We start from the raw sequence: 17,752 nt of genomic DNA, 5'->3' as shown, positions 1-17,752 counted from the left end.
TCTTGGGCATCTGTAGAGCTGGCATGTGGTGACTGCTCCAAGGTTGTTTGTCAGTGATGAGGATAGTTTACACAGCAACGATAAGACCCTGAAACAAGAAATGCACTGTGATACAATAGCCAGCAGTCACTGAATATGAAGCCCAAAATAATACTTTTTCTGTAACTCAATTTACTGAGTACAATTATTTAAAAAATAAGTTAGACTTGTATCTGTGTCAACACAAACATCCTAATGAGAACTGCTTAAATAAAATACAGAATTAATGAAACAATTATTTTAAAGAGGAAGTCACTGATTAAAGACTTAGTAAGATAAGTGCCAGCTGTTGGCACTTGGCAGCTTTAATACTCCTTGCAGTCCCTAAAATGTATGTGGGTTCTATACCAGCTATACTTGTTGCATTGATTACTATTTCATATAAAAATATAAATATATTTCTACATTTTCTGCCTACAATAATTGAACAATATTGCTGTAGACACTGTTTCCAGGAACAAATATGTAAGCTGTTGCAAAAGTTAATGGTATAGATATTTAAATGTGAGAGAGGCATCACATGCATCAAATGCCACAATTGATTAAAGTGCACATCAGAGTTTTTAAATGCCATGTCATTGGTTTGATCTTGAGAAGCCATTAAAAATGCACCTGTTTCTTCTCTTGTTTTTCTCTCTGACATCCTGTCATAAATATAGTTAGGCTGTTTTCAATTAATTTTTAAAGCTGAATGCAGAATGCATCTTTATGTGCATGATTTAGTTTCTGTATTTTTTTTCTAGGTATTTACAGAATTTGTTGGCTTTTAATTTTAATGTGACTCTGGTTTCATTTTATTTTATTTTTTTAAAAGAGCTCCTCTTTGCCGGGAATGTTTGTCCTCTTTGGCGCTCTAAATTATTAAAGCATTTAAAACAATAACCAAAGCCATTGCACATTTGACATGATGCATTGCTTTGGCTGTAGTGTGCTGAACAATTACTCACAAAGCACAGATTTGGCAGTAGTTGCAAGTAAACAAATAATTTTAAAGTTGTGTTAAGAACAAATAAAGTGCCCCTTGTATGTATCCGTCAGGCAACGCTGCTCTGCCACCCCTCCCTTTCTTTTTCTCACAATGAGATGTCCACTAACTGAAAACCCTAATTAAATCCTAAAATGATGACTGCGTGACTGAAATGTGAAAACAGAATGTAAGTTTAAAAAAAAAAGAAGGTATTTGATGACTTTTTAGTGCCTTCCATTTAGAGTTCACTTCATCTCACTGCATTACTAAATTAGTGCAAATGGATTTTTTTACGCTACTAATGAGGAGAAATTGTAGTTTCCAGACCAGTGCCAGATGTGTTACACCAGACTGTGTCACTTTGTGGTGACAATAAACATTTAAAGACACCTTGTTGGAACTGTGGTTTCAGCATGGTGTTGGTGTTTGGTCAGACATTTCAAACATAGTTTATCGTGTCATTGTTTCCATCCGAAATGAATCTGAAACACATTTCTATTGTTCCTAGACGTGAATCTGTGCATCTGTTGGCCCAGCAGAAATGAATGTTAAATGAGTATAACAGTAAATTCAAGAGTGTCATAGAAGTACATCACTTTTTGTCGTTATTTCTGTTCATGACTGGCTTCAGAGCAGATAATAGTCGATATGATTATGTGTAATAAATACAAGAAAAGTCCAGTGTTTAAAGTCCTTTTATAACCCAGAGTCTTTGCCTTGATGTCATTTTAGTGGATCCTTTATTACTGTAGTGTGAGAAAGCTGTTTATTACTGAATATAACCACACAGCTGTTTCAGGTGCAATGGCAATTTTTTTTGTGTAGCGTGACACAGTGAGTGTGTTTTTCCTCTTGGAAGCAGGCAGGGGAAACTCAAGTCATTCACTTCCTCTCTCCGCTTTCTCCTTTTGTCTTTGTTTTTGCAGTTTTATGAGAAGGTGGCCAGAGTGATGAACTCAGACCAGGAAAGGCCGTTCGTGTGCAACGCTCCTGGCTGTTCTCAGGTAAGTATGTTGAGACCAACAACACAACACAGTGTGTACGCGTGCATATCTGCCTGTAATATGAAGCGGTGTACATTGAGGAGGCCTGAGGAGTGGGTTACTGCCTCACGCATGGGGGAGAAACAGAATAGCATGGAACTAAGTGCAACACAAAGTGTAAATAACGCTGCAGGTGTTAAAATACCTATAGAAAAAAGTGCTCTTTGAAGTCAACACCAGGGTCTTTTAGGATAACGAAGAACAGCAGATGCTATTTTGGGTTAAAGCTTCAGTGTACGGGCGTATCTGTGTCAGAATGTTTTTTGTCTTCTACATTCAGTTCTTACAATTCTACCTTTAAAAAAACTCAACAGCGATTCCCCACGGAGGACCATCTGATGATACATCGACACAAACATGAGATGACCCTTAAGTTCCCCTCCATAAAGAACGACAACATGTTATCAGGTGAGTTACGGCTGCATCAATACAGACGCACACCCACTACCTCAGCAGGGCTCACAAGAAACTCGTAGCTCATTTGCAGGTGTGTGCCTCGGTGACTCATCCTCAGACTCACTTGTCTATCATCAGAAAACTTCACGGCGTGTCTATACCAGTTGTTTACAGTAATGTAAATCATATGACACACGTCACCTCGCAGCTCAGCTTTACTCCGTGTGTACCACTTACGCGCATTTCAGGAGACGCTGACGTATGACTGTAGTCTTCACCACGTTAAGCTAAAGTGTGATTAGTGTTTGCCTATCATCAGAGGTGTCCTGATCTTACTATAGAAGGAGTGGGAGATGGTTTACAGAGGTTTAATGGATGCTGCCTCAGGTGACATACTGACGGGCACATTAATCTACAGTTCAAAGAAACACCAAATCATAGATTATGTACTGAATACACAAGTGTCAACCCAAGGCCGATCCATAAGTATAGATCTCCGTTCCTAGAAACGGCCAGGCCACACTAGATGACAGCACCAGCCACGCTGCAGAGATTGTGTCTTCTTTATTATTTACACTCAGCGGACAGCGGATCGGATTTTCTAGGCCGGGTGTTCTTATCGTCTGAGTTACAGCTCTGACCATTTCTCTCATTGAGACCTTGAACTCAGGATGAAATACTCAGTGCTTATATAGTGAGTTACAGCTCATCCACACATGGTAACAAGCTCTAAGCTGGTCACCAAAACCGTCTTCTCTTTAACTTATAGTGCTATAATTGTTGCCCTAGAGTTAACCTCCTGCTCCACTGACTCATAAGTGTTATCCTCACCTAAAAACAGACATTACATGCTTTTTATTAATAGAACTTGAGTTCTCAGAAATGGAAAATGTGTATTTGTAGTAAAACTGTATTTTGGGCACACAGGTCATGATGAAAGTTTGAGTCAATCCCCAGTCTAGCCAGAATGGATAAACAGACCATGAAGTATGCTTTTAGCTTTTGAAACAAGCCTGATCCTAAAATCACCTTCGACTGTCTGAAACCTGATCTCTGCGCACCCCCCACAACGTCAAGTTGAATACCACAGCTCAACAAATGAGACCCCCACTCAGTAGGTGGGATCTGTGCTTTATCAGCTAAAATGGGCTGTCAAGCACAGTATCTCTCTCTCACTAACAGAGTGGAGGTTATGTTTTCTTAAAATCATCCCAAATATGTAACAACAATGTACATACTCTTCAGTCTTTATGAACATCTCCACTGGCTTTCTTTAAGTCTTTAAGGTCTAACTGTTGCCCACATAAATAAATGAATAATAAGAAATAAACAGCTTTTTAACATTATGCTGAAACAATGGGGCTACAAAATACAAGACAAAGATCAGCGGACAAGAGAACTGATTTTGCAAATGAAAGGTTAAACAGAGAAAATTACACAAGATACAGAAACAAACTGTCAGATCTGGTAAATTCAGTATGATATCTTTGCTTTTAATTTGTCAAACATATACTGTACTTCTTTCTAACATGGAGTGAGTGTGTGAAATGCTGTTGTGTATAATTTTGTGTCGTGTTTGTTGAGTGCTGAAAATGAGCTTTAAGCTAACTCTGGTGCAGTACTTAGACTTAAAGCAGCTCCTCTCTAAACAGCTCTCCTTATCTAATGATATTTAGCTTGTAAGTAGATGATTTAAGTGTCATATACAGTCAAGAGGATCGTATAAAGCATATACTACAATGAGTGTTAAAAGTTAAATCATATGTTTTATTATCTAAGTGAGTCACTTTAATAGTGATGACGCTGTAGAATGATGGAAATACTATTTACAAACAGAGTGCTGCAGGGATGATGTTTTTCTGTAGGCTGACATGGAGGATAGCATCGTCAGAAAGCCTATGAAATTTTTCTGTACACCACTTTTATGATTTTTGAAACATAAATGCAAACCCAAGAAATAAAAAGCTAACGTTAGGCTATAAACAGACTGCACCACGATCGCATGACTTCACCGTCGCCACCACAACAAGGCTGCACAGCCGTGTTCAGCGTGATGACATTCTCTCGTCTCATGTAGCCACTTGTTAGCAACCACCTTTTTTAAGACACATGAAAGCTTCAAAATTCACAAGTGGAGTATTTACTGATGTATTTTATGTTGTAGAACAAAATGTAAAAGTCTCTTAAGCTTGTGTTAACCACAGACCTCATTTAAGGCATTTTACCAAAAACCCATTCAAAAAACCCACTGACTTGTAAGACAAAGGAACCTGGAGTGCTAAAATACTAACTCATTTCCAAGACTCATTCCTGCACCACTCTATACCATGATATTTTTCTAGCACCATGATGTAGGGGTTGTTTTTATTTTAGTTTATAATAGGTCATGGCCTACTCAATGACTACAACTCAATAATGAGACATTTTTAATTTTACCTCTCTCTATAAGACTTTTGGTTTGGATTTTCACCAACTAGAGCCGTGCCTGTGTGGTGTTGTCGTGTGTTTTGTATGTTTTTGTTGTTGATGTTGTTGTATTTGTGGTGGTGGGATGTTTTTTTGTGAGTATGTACTGTCGTGTATAATAGTGTGTTTGGTGTGGACCCCAGGGGAGAATAGCTGCTGCTTCGGCTACAGCTAATGGGGATACTAATAATTAAAATGAAATGAAACCTCAAATTGTAACATTTATGTTTCATATAATACACAGTCCCCATAATTAAGCATGCTGCTATATTCCTTGTCCTTTAGTGTTTTGTTGTCCATGATCAGAAAGTGAATTCAAAGCTAAAACTTAACAAACCTCTCCTTGACTTGCAGACCAGACACCCACGCCAACACGCTTCTTGAAGAACTGTGAGGAGGTGGGGTTGTTCAGTGAACTGGACTGCTCCATTGAGCAGGAGTTTTGCAAGGCCCAGGAAGAAGAGGACAGTAAACAGGTACTGCAGAGTAAAGAACAAAGCCTCAGGCTGAAAAAAATAACAGAAGTGAACCCATAGTCACCGCCAAAGGGATTAGGTCAGATAGTTGTGAACTGTTATCTGGTGCTATCATCAGTCATGTCATTAACAGCAGCCCACACACTATGAGCTGATGCACACACTTTTAATAGATTCAGAACACCTAGACCTCATGTAACCGCACTCTGCGTGCTTGTTAAAAAGCTGATAACCACATCTATGTACACACCTCTGATATTTCTGCCACATTTCTCCTTTTCATCCAAAATGTTGTTTGTCTATACACCACGTCCTGAGATCCCTATCAGTCTTGTTGACAGTGACAAACAGGGCGAGCAGGTGGAGATTTGTCATTCATCACAGATGAGGAGAAAAGAGATCAGGTTCTCCACCTGTAACTTCAAACAGCTCTCCGTGCATCTCTCAGGGAGGGAGTCCTATTTCTTCCCAGACGTACAGACAGACCCCTGAGACAACTTTTGTGGCAGCAATAAAAGACCTGGCCAGACATTCTCACATTTGACAAAAGACGTGGTCATTTATGCATTATAGATCTACCTTGAGGCACCTTCACCTGAAACATGGGTGCTAGTCAAATCACCACAAGACAGACTGCTTATCTCATGTCTGGAGAGATGTGCAGTGCACACTGCAGCTAAGCTGTCGTTTGGGTGGTTTGGCTCTGGAGCTCGTCTGTGCTCAGGTCAGCCTTGTCTAGCCTCCCCAGCCTGTGTGGTTTATGATGGGAGGCTCTGCTAAGTCAGCAGGAGGCGAGTCGGAGCAAGACTGTCCGTGAGTGCATCGCACAATAAGCAGGGATTGAAAGCTTCAGGAAAACAGCAATGAAATATTAATTTACAGAAACAATATGAAGAGAAGTGGTTGATTTAGTTCATCCGTAAACCTTTAATTTCCTCCACTGCGGCATGTATATCTTAAGGTCAATACATGTTGTCAGGTAAACTATTTCTAAAATGTGACCGCCTGTATTCTCTTTTCTATATTTGATAACTGCCAGCAGCTGTTTCATATTTGACTTCATGCAAAGTACTTCAACTTGCTGTTTGTTTTATGCCAAGATATGTGCATTGAGCTTATAGATATATTTTTAATTGCGGTACAGGCTTATTTTGGAACGTATATGTGGTTTACATGTAATAGATGTAAAACAAACAAACTGTCCTGCTGTGTAAACAACAATAAGTAAACCTGGTCTTCATTAGACTTTCAAAGTTTCTTCAACTCAGAAAAAGCCTGTGGATGATAGTTTACATAGTTCCTCATTACTCATTCAAACAGTTGTAATGCTTGAGTTGTGCTTTAAATGCAACCTGCTGTGAAGAATGTGACACTCTTGACAGATTTCTAATCTTGTGTACTCGTTTGCTTTTCTTCCTCGCTGCAGAACATCTCACTGCACGGCCAGGCAGGCCAAGGCCAGCACCAGCAGTCCCACTCACGGATGGGCAACCATGATACCAGCATAGTGATCCAGCAGGCCCTGCCCTCTCCTCAGTCCAGCTCCGTCATCACTCAGGCTCCATCCACCAACAGACAGATAGGGTGAGTAGGCCAAGCAGTCCAAGAATCCAGCAGAACACCAGAAAGTTACAGAGAATTTATCAGACATGGAAGAGCAAGAGAAGTTTTTGTGTCTTAAGTTGTGTGAGTTTCGTCTCTGTGTTGAATGAACTGCTGACAGACTCAAAATCACGGTCTGATAGGAGTGAATCCTCTCACCTCAAGTGTGCCCCTGATATAGCGACAGCCTTAGGCTCAGCCTGGTCCTTTTGTGTCCTTGCCGATTGTCATCCCTCCGTAGTCTCTGAGGTAATGTCAGGGTTTTGTTACATTTGGAGCAGTATGTGTGTGGGGGGCTGGCGATTCATGTTTTGCTGCTCATTCAGTATTGTCCCATAGCAGAGCATGCCAAAGAGGGTCCCAGAGGACAAGATGAGGTCATTGTTGAAGCCTTAGCTGTGACTGCTTTTACAGCGGTTTAGCATTTCATGCTCTAAAAGAGTTCCTTTCACTGTATGGGAATGTCAGCCACGGCCTAGGAGCTCTGTTTCTCTGATACCTTTTTGCTGCCATGCTACAGGTGTGTAAGATATAAATAACTGCAGTCTGTGTGCTGCGCTGCTTCATTGTTTGCCTGCAATGTTTAGTGGTCAAGGTGCTGCATACTGTTTGTAGTGAGGCTGTGTGATTTTATAAACTCTACGTACTGTCTCGGGTCTTGTAGGGTAATGTCTTTCCCTCAACTGACTTTTTGTCTTTATATATCAGGAACATAATCATTACCACACAAAGATTTACACACACTTTTTCCTTATGAAGACACCCCTCTGACCTCATTCATTCCAAATCCCTTAACCTCAACCACCTTCAAACTTGTGCCAGGGCTTTGTTACTGTAAACCAGACCCGTGGCAAGCAAGTTAGACATTGAGATGGCTCAGTGTTAGGCCCTCGCTGTGTCGAGGTTGTCCTGTGTAGATTTACAGCTTGAGGAGCTAGTGAATATTGGATGGGAGGCCCATCACTAAGCCTGACTGACACCCCGTCAGGCTCTTTGTCGAGGACCAGGATGGAATTTCACCCCCTTGGAGGAGCAGCAATCACTGCCAGTAACAGAGACTTTGCTGTGCCTGCTTCACCTGAGTTTACCTGTCATTAAAAACTCATCAGAGCCAGTATGTCATGTGGCGGTGGTTTTCGGCCACAGAGTGGCACGTAAGTCTCATCTACAGTTATCTGAAGCACATTATTTGAGGCATTCCCAAATAGGGATGGGTATCTAGAACTGGTGCTAAATCGGTTTCTGATTTGTCGGCACCAAAATATCGATATGCTCCTGGACAAACTTTGCTGCCATCAGTATTCTGTAATGTTTATTCATTCTAACAGGGCTGCTCCAAATACCAGTTTGGGGGCATTGAAAAATAATTGCAATTCATCAAAGCTTTGACAGCACCTAAAATAACTTGACTATTAGCTACTTTGTTAGCATGCAGGTCGTACATTAGTCATGATAGCTAGAAAAAAAGAATACTTTGCAAGACGGCTGAGCTGCTACTTCCAGTTTTCAGGTGTTTTGCCAAGCTCGTTGTGTATTTGTGACATACCAGTTTCTTTTGGTATATCTGGGGTCCTCTTTGCAAACTTTGAAACTATACCAGCTCTGTAAGCCTGTCACATGTGGTCAAACTGACCCAGTTTCAGTCGCGCTGAACTGCTAGTGATTGACATTTAATGAGAGCAAGTCTGAGTAATAAAAGTATCACTAAGTTCAAATGACCTTGTCTGAGAAACACTAAATAATTATAAGTCTTGATGCATAATGAATAATGTTGGATAACCTCGTTTTAATTCATGGGATTTTTGGAGTGATGCATTTATATAAATGTATTAAAAAATAGAGCAATTGAATACTGATTTGACATTGATTACCATGGCAGCGATCAACGCTTCAAAGCATTCGGGTCAGCCTTGTATTCTAATATATCATATTTAAAATTCATTACTGCCCCTAATGATGACAAAGCTACAAGTGAGGTGATTACTTTAGACAATGCAGAACTGTATGTTACCATTCTGCACTCTCCAAGCATGGCTGACAGGGCAAAACATTCAAAGTGTGGGCTCACTTTATGAACGTCACTTCTAAGTTGTTTTCTATAATATTGTTTAAGTTTAGTTTCTGGTAGTGAAGCAGCATTATGGCACATCACCACCAGGAGTTTGTTCACCCAACCTTGTAGCAATTGCTCCTCACTCATTACATTTACAGGAAACTCAGAAAACAACTTGACTTGTTATTTCTGCAAAACCCCAGTAATAATAAAATAACTTTTGAATCTTTTCGTGTCTATTTTTTTCACCAGAGTTTGGAGAGTAGTATCAATAAGAGCATCGATAAGTATTCATACAGAGAACAGTTTCAATAAAATTCTAACGATACCCATCCCTATCAAGAGACACTGATATGTGCTAAAACTGCAGAGGCGTCACTTGTTTACTAGGACAGTGGAATCCTCACACATGAATAGGATGAGTACATTTACACAAGAGGAATCTGGAAATGTTCACATCAGCAGGAAAATGGGTTGAGGAAACCCCTCCATTGAGAAGCAGTGCTTCCACAGGAAGCCATTAGGGCCAACCAAAGGCTCTGTGCACAGGGTCTCTCCACAGGAATTTCCCACACACAGAACAAGCCGGACACTTCACAGGCAAGCTGTGCTCTGTCCAGAGTTAGGGAGCCTACTGAAGGTCAGATCAGGGGTTCCCCTGTGGTCCTCTCAAGCGACCTCAACTGTAATCTCCAGTATATTTTGATTTCACATCCCTTTGTGAAGTGAAGGCAGTCAAAACTTGTTAATCCACAGTGCATTAAATCTTCACTGTGTAAATGTTTATGCTTAGTTTTAACCATACTAATGTCAGAGACAATTAGGAAAAAGTTATCCTCGTCAATTAATCTGCTTTGTTAGTGTGTGTGATCATTGCAGGCCTGTAAAGCTTTTAATCTTGACACACTTTATGGAGCTCTGTGGTGAATGTATCTCTGAATGAGAAGAAATCACCAAACAAAATCAGTTTAATCTCAACTCCATCTGCTTCCTTCGTTCGCGGCTGTGCTGAACGCGCAGCGTGAGCATCCAATGAATTAGGATAACAAGTCATTTTCATTGCTCCACAATGTTTACTAAAGAGCTTTGAGGCTTGGAATCAATTAGGATTGGCTTTCCTCAAGTCCATTTACTTTAGGGTTGAGCTGGGCCTGCAGCTGTGAAACCTGAGGACCTCTCTCTTTTTCTCTCTCTCTCCTTCTGCTCCGAGTCCCTATACAAGGTCTTTGGGGAGCTGCACTGACACAAACCAGTGTTAAAACCAGGCATAAGAAACAGCCAGCAGATCTTAATGTCACGGCTATCATTATCATACAAAGCGAAGCGGCGTCCAACAGATTTGAATGCTTTCTGCTTTTCAATTATAAACATCTGGTGCTGAGTTATGTCAGAGTTAAATGCGTTGGACATTACTAGTCAACCATGTGAGATACAACATTCTGTGGAAACCTCAACCTTTTGACTCGTAAGAGGAGATGTGCTGGTGTGGGTGTGGGCATGGGGCACTAAAAATGACATTCCTCCTTTCAGTAGAGGAACTCAGTCCAGCGTTTCCATCACAAAGCACAATCAACCTGACTGCAGCTGGGTGTATTGAGGAGTGATTACAATCCAGATGTGGTAAAATATCTGCTCAGTTTATGATGATGTGGTATTTGAATACTTATTTTGATTTTGGCTGCGTATAAAAACAGGTGCTTATATTAAATGTGGACAGTTAGCTTAAATTAATAATTATAGAGAACACTGAGAACTGTGTGAACCTAAAAGGTGCCATCCTCAAAACCATAGACTGTTGATGTCAGTGGTTTTGGTTTGTCACCATCATCAAATTGATTTTAAAAAATATCAAAAGAGAAGTTTGTATCGTTTTAATTCTTATGCAAATGTGACATAGAGTTTATTTTACGTTAAAGTATTCCACCATACCTGAGTTATTTTTCTTTCAGTTTTCTTCATGGAGCATTTATCTCTAAACTTAAATGCGTCTTGCTCGTGATGTCCCACCCTGGGCATACAACTTTAAATGTGGCTGCATGATCACTGTGCAGAGCTCTGGAGGAAGTCGGTGTGCGGTTTGATTTCCCATGCTGCTTTAAATGCACAATATTTTCACACCTCAGAGCCACCAGCCACTTGTGTTCCTTCTTTTTGCCTTTAAGGGAAGTAGCAAAAATAGATGCTGATCTGCGTGCCTGCTGAGCAGCAGGGTGTCATGCAAAGCTCAAAGTGTTGGGTGACACATTTGCTGAGAACTTCCTGTGTTTTCTCAAGAAGATTTGGTGATATGCTGATTGATTATTAAAGACCACCGACTTAAAGATCTTAATTTGATAACTGCCATGCTCTCTGTTCTCTTCACTTTCAAATATTTTTTTTTAAAAAGCACATTTCTCTTTGCTTGATATACAATTTTAGATAATAGCTCGCACTTTCTACAAAACGTAAAGCTAAGGGTCACATCTGGATAGCAAATAAAATTTGATTAATGTGCAAATGCAATTTGTGCATGGTCTGTCACATACAGTATAGTTTGATCCTGATGTAATATATTTAGTAGTTCTCTAAGTTGTTTACATACTACTTCTGCTGTTACAGTACAGTAAGTTAATGGTAGTGTCCTGGTGCTGATAGTCTTCATAATTTTGATTCTAGGATGCGTTGCATATCACTTTTTTATACATTGCGTAACACTTTTTCCAGTGTGTGTGATTAAAAAACTGTGCTGATTTCAACACCCATTGTGCCAGTGCCAGAACAGAGAAAGTCTCCACACCTCTGCAGAGAGTTATGGGCTTTCCACGGACAAACTTTGACCTCATGAACTTCGCAATTTAAACAAAACTTCCTTTATTATTGTTTATGATGAGATTGCATTGAGAAAGTGGTGATAAGGAGGGAGGTCCGCCCTGAGTGCAGGAGCGTGGGACCTCTACAATATGCCTGAGATGCCCTCATGCTCTGACTTGGCAAATGCCCCTCTCCACGGGCAACTGTGGACAATTGTCTCAACTGTGTGTAAACTGTAGGGCTAACACACACAGAGTAGTAGCAGGCAGGGAGAAGAGAAGAGAACATAAACAAAGGTATAGAAAAACAAAGGTGTACAGTGTAATCAATTACAAAAAAGGAAGGAGAGAAAAAAGAAAGAGAGAGAATGCAGGATGTACATCTGACCTGAATTAAGATGAGCTCATTGTGTACTGCAGTGGGTTTAATAGTGCGTTTGTAGAGGAACGCCCAGACTCTGTTCCCTCTCATTCCAGCGGGGCTGTGTCATCCCTGCCCCGGGGCCACCACACATGCAGGCTCCTGCACAAGCAACTCACACACAGGGACATGCCTCACAGCTCTGGGGAGCGCAGGGATCACAATGCCGGGAAGTGTGGAAAAGGGGGATCAGAGGTGGACAGAGAAGAGGAAGAAAGGGATCAGAGGTGGATGGAGGAGAGGAAGAAGGGGATAGGAGGTAGATGGAGGGGAGGAAATGAAGGATCAGGAGGGTGGAGGAGAGAGGCATCAGATGTGAGAGGACGTGGGGTTTTCTAGCAGGATGGTGGCTAGCCGGGTGGAGGAGAGGATAGAAGACATGTCTGCACAAGGAAAGGAAAAGACAGATCATGTTTTGATGAAAGTATGGACAAATCAGAGGAATGAAGGTGTGGGAAAAATGCAGTGAGATTATGAAAGGAAAGTGAAGATGGAAAACTGAATGAGAAACAGCAGGATGAGACTTACAGGCATCAGGTGGCTGCATGAGAGGAAGAGAAGTTGGTTAAGGAGCAGAGGGACAAACAGGTTAATTGATAGTGGCATTTTAGTGGATGAAGAGGGAGAAGGATGAAGTATCATTACAAGTGAAACGGGCGGTGTAAGCCAAACGTTACGACATCAGTCAGGTGCTGCTGACAGATGCCAGGTTAGCTTGTAACAGCTTATGACACAGTTTTTTCCCAGTTCACTGGTGATAGGAATGTACTGACATGCTTTTTATTCTCGTTGAAACTGAAAGACAACCCATCTTCACTCAGCTACAGTAAATGGCATCTAATGAATCAAAACAATATCATATTTGGTGAATAAATACCACAACACTCATGCTAATTTGCTCCAGAGTATCATCCAACACCATTTCTCAACTGTGCTTTGGCACAGCTTAACTCAGCTTGAGGCTCCCTAATGTGAGGACACCCCATCCCAGATCCATCCCAGTGCAGCACCCTCCCAACAACCATCCCTCCTCTAGCCCGCTAATAAAAGTCAGCCTGTGTCGTAACCCATTAGGGCTGATTTATTTGATCAGATTCGTATTATTTCCTCAGTCCAAACCCCATGGCACTCTCCTCCCACCAGTGATTAAAGGCAGTAAATCAGGGGCAGGTCCTGTGTAGTGTTTACTCAGAGAGCCAGGCAGCTGCAAGCTGTTTGAGGCCCTTGTTTCTCCCTCTGTTTACCTCCGTTCCCATGGCGACTGCACCACCGTCTCCCGAACGTCTGGAACTTGGCCCTGGGCTGTTTTGGTTACGTTCGAAAGTTTTTAGCTGCTGTGTCTACCCAGAGCTCGCAGTGACTTCACCCAGCGAGGAGTGAGCGCAGAGATGTTGGACGAGTCAAGGAGGGAAAGAGAGGGAAAAGCAAGAGGAGGAGAGGAGGGAGGGACGAAATCTGGGGGTGGGAAGGCGCAGGGTGGGGGGAGGGCGAAAAGCCAAGAGCATTACATCATTGCTGGAGCAGAGTCAGAAAGGGAAGGATATGAGTCAGTGGACTGACTGCACCTCTCTCTCCCTCTTTCTCCCCACGTTCGCTCCTCTTGGACAGCAGCCAAGCCCCTTGTGTTTAAGTCTCCCAGTGCTTGAGTTGGAGTTGGGACTGTGGGGATTGGGACAGTAAAGCTTAGTGTGTGTGCAGACTGCAGGATTTGTAGGTTAGAGCAAGCAAATCCAGAGGGGCTTGAGTTGAGGTGTGGGCACCCTGAGGGGTCCAGAAGAGAGTTATAGAGGATTAACTGAACAATGAGAGGAGGGGGAAACAGGAGGGAAAATAGCAGGATAACTTAGAGAAATAGACTATGGAACAAGATTTAAAAAGCAAAAGAAGGGACTCAGGGAGAGAAGAAGGTCTAGCAGTGATGTCATGGTGGAGGAGAAGGTGGGCGGGGGGGTGGAGGGGTGGTGCGGTGGTGGTTCTTGGGCGGGGATTATGGAGGAGAGCTGGGCTGAGAGCGAGGCACTCAGTAACGTGAGAGTGCAGGGTCAGGACTGCAGAGTGTCTACCTGCTCTCCCCTGGGGCCCACAGCCCAGGCTATTATCAATCCCCTCAGTGGAGCCACAGCCTGTCATTATTCACTCACATACACACATGTTCACACACACATGCACACACAGCTGCGTGAACATGCACACACTGGCACATGCACTTATTCACACACAGACACTCAGAACATGAGTCTACTAATCCACTGCACAGTCTGGTGCATCATGTATTGACAGATGTAAACATAGAGAGCAGAAGAGAATTAAAAGAAGAAACACCTCGATTAGAAATCTTTTTTCATGCATATGGAAACCCTGCATCACAAGCTAAAGCTGAAATTATGCATTTCAATAAAGTAGGTTGATATTTAGGGCTGAAACTGACATTTATTACCTCACCAAAAAGGTTATGGTTTGTTTGTTTGTCAGCAGGATTACAGAAATACTACCGGCCCTATTATCATGAGGCCTGGTGGAAGGGTGTAGCACGGGCCAAGGAAGAACCCATTAAACTTTGAAGTGGATCTGAATCACGGGGCGGATACGCAAATTATTTTTCGATTTCATTAACATTGCAAGAAAGGGCATTTGGCCTTGGCAGAGGTCTGTGCTCCCTGAGTGCCCTTCTAATGTTGGATTACTGATTAATGAATTAATACTTTGTCAATTAATCATTTCATTAAAGAAATACATAGCCAAACACAGATTTTATAATATGGTAACAGAAAAGAAAACATACCTCAAGTGCTCTTAAGCAGAGCAAAGAAAATAAGTTATATTAAAGAACTTTTTTGGTCAGGAATATTAGTTGAAAAAACTCTGATGGATCTCTATCAGGGCAGAAATAATAAAAAAGACAGAAAACAATTAGTTTATAAAATGTCTGACAATAGTGGAAATGCCCACAAGAAGTTCCCAGAACCAAATATGACATCTTCAAGTATACTGTTTGTTCCAGCCAAAAAATTTAACCCACAAAGATCTAATTCATCATCATCATCATAGAAGACAAACTAAAGCAGGAAATAATTTGAAAAAGAACTTGGCAAATCAATTAATCAACTAATGTATCATGTATCAATAAGTGAGAAAATGGACACGTTCTTTCTAACAACTTATATTCATAGTGTCTTTCTGCCTCCAGTTTGCCTCTAAAATGTCTTCATTTATCAGCAGAGTCAGCACAAAGCTGAGTTAATCCCCAGAGGAAGTGCTCTCACATGTGAGTGTTGTTTTTCCGCCCTCTGGACAAGCAGGTTGTGTTTGGTGTGTGTGCGGTGGTGACGGACACAGTGTTCTTCCTCCCCCTGCTCTGCTGCAGGTGACGAGCGTAGCAGTACAACCTGTATGAGCTTCAAAGAAGCCTTTCTTCTCTAGAAAGCGAGAGCCTGACCTGCAACAACCAGAGACCTGTGTGTGCGGTGTGTCGACCTCTGTCACAGTGTAACCCTGTGTCAGTGTATTTCACTGTCTTGTCTTAAATGAATGAAGAGCACATATCAGCATCTTAAAGCACTCATTTGATCTGTTAGTAATGAATTTAGAAAGTTTTTAAATTGTTACTCTAAGTCACTTTTCAGTACCTAGTTTTAACGTTTTCTCATATTCTTACTCCTCAGCTTTCTGGTTGATTTCCCATAAACGTTGCTGTGGCAATCTGCCTAGCTGGGAATATGTAACATTACTCTAAGTGTGAATGAAAGGTACAACATGCAGGCATTGTTGGCTACCGTTGGTGAGCAGTATCACCAGCGAGCCAACCCCAGATTCACTCTGGCGCTGTGATCACGATTTTTGTAGCTTCCTCTCATAGGATTGCTGCTTACAGTCTGGCTCCTGGTCTCTACCTTTCTATAAAGTCTCAATCTCACCTGACACAGCCACACATTTCTAGTGGATTATAAGTGATGATTGAGAGAGATATTTTTATATATATGTATTTTTTTCCTGCATAGCACACCTTTACATCAGAATTATTAGTATACTGTATAAAATATGTACAAGGTTATGATGGGCTTGGACATATACATTTATGAATTTGTGCATATTATACAGTTTGGTCTGCTATATAAAGATACGCAAAGGACAATACTGAAATGTCTTCAATTGTTGGATATCTAGATATATTAAATAAGCCACTTTTGAAACAAAATACTATGAATGAGGCAATTTCAAGTTGTTAAAGAGATGTAAGCAAAGATTTTACAGTATAATTTTAAAAATATGTTCTCCAAAAGTTTTTCCTCTTGGCTTCTGGCAAAGAAATTGCATTAGAAATCTCATACCACATCTGCAGTGCGAAAAAACTTCATCATGGAGTCATCATACCGAATTAAAATCCGGCAAAACAGTTTTTATGTACAAAATCAACAGCGTGTCCCTTCCAGTGCCTCGTGACTGTTATTTCATCCTATTGGATGCTGGCAGAGTCTAAACGCAGAGGGGAAACTGTGTTGATGTAGCGCGCAGCTACACTGCATACCTCATTGTACTTTCATGACTTTTCCCATGTGGAAATGTTCGCAGTGTTGCTCAGATGTCATACGTGCTGTTAAATGAGTGTGATTGTGATAAATTGGGATGTTAGACGGGAATGACACACAGTCGGGATGGTAATGGTCCTGTGTGTGTGTGGAGCAATCTAAAATGTCTGGAGCGTAAATGCACATATTTAGGTCTGGAAAAATACAGGTATTTATTCAGGTGGGGGAGCATTTGCTCTGGTGCACCCCCCTCGCCCCATTTGGCCATCACTCCCTCACTACTCACTATTACGGTAATCCAGGCTATGATGCGGTCAGTTGATTATGTTAACATGTTGAAAACAGCCAACCTAAATGTTCATGGAAATGATGCTTTGTTGACCAGCGTTCACCCTGATGATACTGATAACATGATTTACTGATTCTTTTGATACAGGATATTTAAGAATCAAGTAGTGAATGCTGTTTGTTTAGGCTGTAGGGACTGAGCAGTTGCTGTATGCATGAAGGTGTAGCAGCACCCTGCAGCTGGGAATCAATGTTCTTACAAGCAGGGGTTTGGTGGCAGTTGTATAAATGATGTCACCGCGTGCAGATGGAGTGGTCTGGCTGTTTGGACGGCTGCAGCCCTGAGCCAGTGACTGTGACAAGACTGCTGTCAATAGTTTAAGCTCAGCCCGGGCCTCATCTGTACATGTGATTTATCGATGTGGCCGTGAGTGTGGATAGGCCTGTTGGTCCGCACACGCTTTTGTGGTCACCAAGGAGGATTTTTTTTCCCCACAGGGCTCCCACCGCTGTAGCAGTTTCTAAAAGTGATTCCCGTCATGCACGTCTTGTGGTTGTTATGACAAATATTATTCATTCATCATCTCCGTCGTCGTTATTCATCCATTGTACTACATGAAGTGGGCTTGTTTAAAGTGCATCCAAAAACTCCCAAGATGCCTCAGCTTTCAACTCTAGCATGAATA

General features: G+C 41.6%; 1 protein-coding gene across 3 annotated transcripts in view; it reads left to right on the top strand.

Moving 5' to 3' along the window:
* creb5b (cAMP responsive element binding protein 5b) overlaps window positions 1–17,752 on the top strand; it is a 51,050-nt gene that overhangs the window by 9,655 nt on the left and 23,643 nt on the right. For all 3 annotated transcript variants that reach the window (XM_050047240.1, XM_050047239.1, XM_050047238.1), the window contains exons 2-5: window positions 1,933–2,010; window positions 2,364–2,457; window positions 5,266–5,387; window positions 6,814–6,971. In XM_050047240.1, coding sequence (XP_049903197.1) covers window positions 1,957–2,010; window positions 2,364–2,457; window positions 5,266–5,387; window positions 6,814–6,971 — 428 coding nt within the window. In that variant the 5' untranslated portion in view covers window positions 1,933–1,956. The remainder of the gene's footprint in view (window positions 1–1,932; window positions 2,011–2,363; window positions 2,458–5,265; window positions 5,388–6,813; window positions 6,972–17,752) is intronic.

Source organism: Epinephelus moara, chromosome 6, assembly GCF_006386435.1.
Source record: "Epinephelus moara isolate mb chromosome 6, YSFRI_EMoa_1.0, whole genome shotgun sequence".
Classification (NCBI taxonomy): Eukaryota; Metazoa; Chordata; class Actinopteri; order Perciformes; family Serranidae; genus Epinephelus; species Epinephelus moara.
The sequence above is the reverse complement of the archived record's forward strand: the minus strand, read 5'-3'. Positions and strand labels throughout refer to the sequence as shown.